This window comes from Pygocentrus nattereri, chromosome 14, assembly GCF_015220715.1.
Source record: "Pygocentrus nattereri isolate fPygNat1 chromosome 14, fPygNat1.pri, whole genome shotgun sequence".
NCBI lineage: Eukaryota > Metazoa > Chordata > Actinopteri > Characiformes > Serrasalmidae > Pygocentrus > Pygocentrus nattereri.
Genome location: NC_051224.1, coordinates 22,253,890 through 22,258,666, shown reverse-complemented (window position 1 = coordinate 22,258,666; position 4,777 = coordinate 22,253,890). Strand labels below are relative to the sequence as shown.

Here is a 4,777-nt window from a genome sequence, read left to right as displayed (position 1 = left end):
ACGGTGAAAAATGCATTAAAAGATGAAGTGAAATGTACATAATTGTTAGTATTTTCTTTAGGGGGGGGGGGGCAGGTGTTCCTTGACTAAAACTTAAAGAAAAAAGGCCATTCCTAGACATGTGGGGTCCTCAAGTGACATCAAATTTGGGGGCCGGCTACCCGGCCCAGTCGGTACTTATCAGCTTTGATTAAGAAAAAGGTTCAATTCTAAAGTAGAGACAGTAAAACCGTAAGTATATAGAGGAAATGTAATATGCAAATTAAATAAACAAACAGTACATACTTGTGTGGCCCCCTGGTGGCTTGGGTGACCCTAAGCAACTACTTAAATCACTAATAACAAGAAAGGGGAAACACTTACTATATATCTCACACTATACCTGTGTACAGTTACAGATAGTAGTCCATCTGCCACAATTTATCAGCCCCCTTCTTCAATTTATCTTGTATTGGACCCCCTTATACTGTATTAGCACCACACATACACTACCATGTCAGTGTCACTGCTGTGCTGAGAATGGACCACCACCCAAAGAATATCTGGTGGTCTTGCGGACTGACTGAGAAACGGTGTAGAGGGGGACTGATAAACTGCAAGGGGTACTAAACTATCACTAGGGCAATTCTTGTCATTGGGGTGGGAACCTCAAGGGTACATCTCAGTACCTTTAGTCAAGGAACATAGCTGTACCATAATCTACTGAAATATTTTCTAAGCTGTACTGACTCCACACACCCCGTCTCAGCTCCAGGACTTTTATTTTACTGTTATGTTTTAAAACATTATTTCCACCTGGAAAAACGTCTTTAAGGTTCACTATACCTCAAAACCACTGCTGTACCTTTGAGGAAACGTTTGTATGTGTGGGAATCTTGTGTAAACAATGTATCTGCATAGAAGCTTTATTCCTAAAATTGTATGGGGTGGCCGGAAGCCTGTGGCAGAAGAAGTGAGCCATCAAGCAGAAGGTTGCAGATTCAGATCCCACAACCTGGTTGTGCCCTTGTGCAAGGCACTTAACCCTCCTTAATTACCCTTGTAGGACCATAAGTCTGTAAATGTACACCCACGGAGATGTGTACACCTTCATGTGGTGTTTCTGTTATTTTGTACAAAGTTTTGGCACCCATGGTCAAATGACCTGTTTTATTGACATGTTCTCTACAGAGGCGGAGTGGGTAGCGCTGTTGCCTCACAGCAAACAGGGTCTGGGTTCGATTCCCCAGCCAGGTGACCAGGGTGTCTGTGTCTGCATGGTGTTCCGGTTTCCTCCCACAGTCCAAAGACATGCAGTCAGGCCAAGTAGAAATGCTAAATTGCCCTTGGGTGCGAGTGTGAATGTGTGTCTGTGTGTCCACCCTGTGATAGACTGGCGATCTGTCCAGGGTGTATCCTGCCTTCCGCCCAATGAGTGCTGGGATAGGCGCCAGCTCCGCCCCCCCAAACGGATATGCAGCTTAGATAATGAGTGAATCCTCTACAGTGAACAGACTTCAGCACATTTACGGCTGATGTGTTAACTTGTTATACCTGAAAAATCAACAAAACGTAATTCAACCAAACGTCTGGAGTGAATCAACACTCACACTCACTCAGACACAAACAACAGTGGGGTGGGAGGGTGGTTTGTTACCGTTAGAACCACTTTATTTTTATTTTTATATTCTCCATTATCGTCAGTTATCATCGTGTTTTATTTTGCAGATGGAATCTTCACTTCCACGTCCGTTGTCATCCTCATCATCATTAATGTTTTAAATCATAACACAATTTTGTTCTCAAAATTTACACATACAAGTAGCATATTTTAATGACCATGTTATATCTTTTTTCTCCCCAATATTTACGCTTTAAACTAGATAAAATCAAATTACAGTCAGAATTAAGTATTAAATGAACATGTACATACAGTTATTCAATACATACATAAAGAAAATAAATATAGTTATCATAAAAAATAAAAATGAAAATACACACATTTTACAAATTGTTCCCCAGGCTCTCGTCATCATATGTTAATGTACACATAGAATTTATTTCTTTATTTATTTTTTAAGTTTTAATTCACATTGTCTTATTACCCAAAGGTTTAGTTCATTGTCATCTTGGATGTTTGACATGCATCGCAACACAGAAGCTAAACGTTCTCTCTCTCTCTCTCTCTCCCTGCTTTCTCTCCCTGTCTCTCTCTCTCTTTCTCTCTCCCCTCGGTTCCTCTGTTATGGCTTAAAGTGAATCTGTCCTTTAGGATGTTGCAGAACTCCTTCCTAAAACCTCGTCCTCTATCTTTCTCCCCCCTATATGTTCGCATCTCGCTGTCGTCTCCGTGGGACCCCAAAAGAAAGTCTAATCTAAAGTTTCGGTGGCAGAAACAGGAGTAAAGGAGTGAGAACTGTGCCTATCAGTCCATACAGTCCTTTTCCACACTGGTTCCTCCTGTAAGGGAGCAGCTGAAGGCAGCACTGTGGGACTTTGTCTGGAGTGAAATACCAACCGTATTGCTTTTCACGCAGAGTTTGGGAGTGTTGGTGTCCGCAAAGCCCTTCTGACCATGCTATGCTAACATGTAAACACCCACGTCCCGTCTAAGAGTGGGAAAGGATGAAGAAACCAATGGTGGCACAAATCTCTGACGCACCTCCTCCTTGATTTCACCTCCTTCGGTCCAAACGAAAGGCGCGGGGAGGAACGAAATGAACGACTGAGACACAGCGCACACACATCCCAGCATCACGAACAGAGAACAGGGACGAGAGAACGATAGAGCGAAAGATAAAACAGTCATCCGCTTCCTCCTGCGCCAGTCTGCGTTATTCTCCCTCTCTGTCATACATTCGTCACGTCTGTTGTCCTCAAGTTCCGTTGTTTTTGTTGTTGTTGTTCTCTTCTTCCAATCATCATCCGTCATCTGTCTTTCCCCCCTCTCCTTCTGTTATTGCAGAATGGTCAGACCAGTAGGTTTATATTTTTTAGAAATGTATAATATTCATTGCTTTTTTTTCCTGCTTTCTCCGCCTGAATGAAACGTAAAGCAGCGCCCCCTGTGGAGAGACACAGAAACGCATGCCGTTAGCGTGACCCCAATTCAAGTCCCCACGAAAAGCACTGATAATTTCCATTTGACCAAAAATCCTCCACACAGTCCTTTGCCTGAAGCGGAACGGAACCCATGAGAACAGTGTGGCTCCGAAAACATGCTCACGACATGTGGAAACTGCAGCAGAAAGTCATTATGGCATTATGGGCTCATAAACAAAACCAAACAATACATTCAAAGCATTCCTGTTCAGCTCGTAAACGCGGAGAAGGAAGCGCATGTCCATGTGTGGTTGCTGCTGATCCTGCAGTTAGCATGTACCATTTTATATTACACAATGGTAAGACTATAATCAGAAAACGGTTTATGAATGGTTTAAGATCACTGTGGTTATTAAGCAGTTATAATGCAGGAATACAATGAAAAACAGCGACCTGTTGTTTGCCAAATAGTGAGCCCACATTCATCTGTACTGTTAAAGCTTAGAGCTGCTGCTACGTGATGCCGGTACTGCAGAATTAATTGCATACTTCATTACGCAATTACATCACACTATTTAAACTATTTTAAACTATTTAAATGGTTTAAAATTAGTTTAAACCATAAAGGTTTTACAAATGTGCTCTTACCATAAAGCTACATTTGCTTAACATTTATAATCACTGTTTTTACCTGTGAACACAAAGCACAGTGTTATTCTATACTGACTATTCCTCGTAGCTCGTAGTAAGTGGAGAAATTCTGTGGCAAGTGCAGAACTTTCTTCACATTTCTGACACATTTTTATGGTTTTTGACATCAAAATAAAGAGGAAAACGTCTGACATTCAGACTCAGAACTGCCATAAAATACAATAATAATAAATAAACTTTCTTTATATGCCACCTTTCACACATTGAAGTGCAGCTTAAAGTGCTTCACATAAAACAAGGAGAGGACAGAAATGAGAGAAAATAAGAGCGCCCAAAAATCTACAAATGAACAATTAAAAAAATGCGCATACAAAATTACATAAAATAATGAAACAGATGATAAATAAATAAGAAATAGAAACCATAATAGTACAAATAATACAATATAAAACTAGAGAAAAGGTAAAATAGTTTTAAGCTGCTTTTTAAAACTTGATGTAATTGATATAGATTAACTTCATGTATTTAATTATATATATTTTTTAATTAACATAATTATGTAATTGAAATTACATTGGAATGCTATATACACAGTAAGCGTAACAGGGACAGTGCCAATAAAATTCAAACTCAAGCTCATGTTTATACTGAACCAAATAATAGCAAAACACAGAGTGACACAGAATTAGAACAGAGCTGGACGAGTCGCCTTCATAAACAACACTGATTTCAGGGACCTTTAAGGGTTAATCGCTCACCCTCTGAGCCCTTCAGCAGGAGTACGTTCTCACTGATCCAGACTCTCCTCTCGGAGACACTACAGAAAGAGAGAGAAACAAACAGCAGTAAACAAAACAAGACAATGTTCTGCAGGACATTCTGATTATGAAAAGATTTCCTGGGAATTTGTTTCTCATTGTTTCTAAATGGAGTCAGATGAGTTCAAACAAACACTTGCTATATTTCAGTCGCCCCACATTAACAGTACGACCAGATTAATTCCACTTCAATGCTGTGATATTTAAAGTGAAACGTGCAACATGATCAGTGATTTCTGGAGTCCAGACAAAATCAAAGACCTGCTGCTGTCGGTCAGCACTGCACT

The 4,777-nt window shown here is 40.3% G+C and overlaps 1 protein-coding gene across 1 annotated transcript in view; it reads right to left on the bottom strand.

The window, feature by feature from the left end:
- Positions 1-1,624: 1,624 nt before the first annotated feature.
- The window catches only part of ppfia3 (PTPRF interacting protein alpha 3), an 85,102-nt gene continuing 81,949 nt past the window's right edge, over positions 1,625-4,777 (bottom strand). Inside the window, exons 31-32 of the mRNA XM_037544869.1 lie at positions 4,431-4,489; positions 1,625-3,044 (exon numbers count right to left, since the gene is read on the bottom strand). Coding sequence (XP_037400766.1) covers positions 4,443-4,489 — 47 coding nt within the window. The 3' untranslated portion in view covers positions 1,625-3,044; positions 4,431-4,442. The remainder of the gene's footprint in view (positions 3,045-4,430; positions 4,490-4,777) is intronic.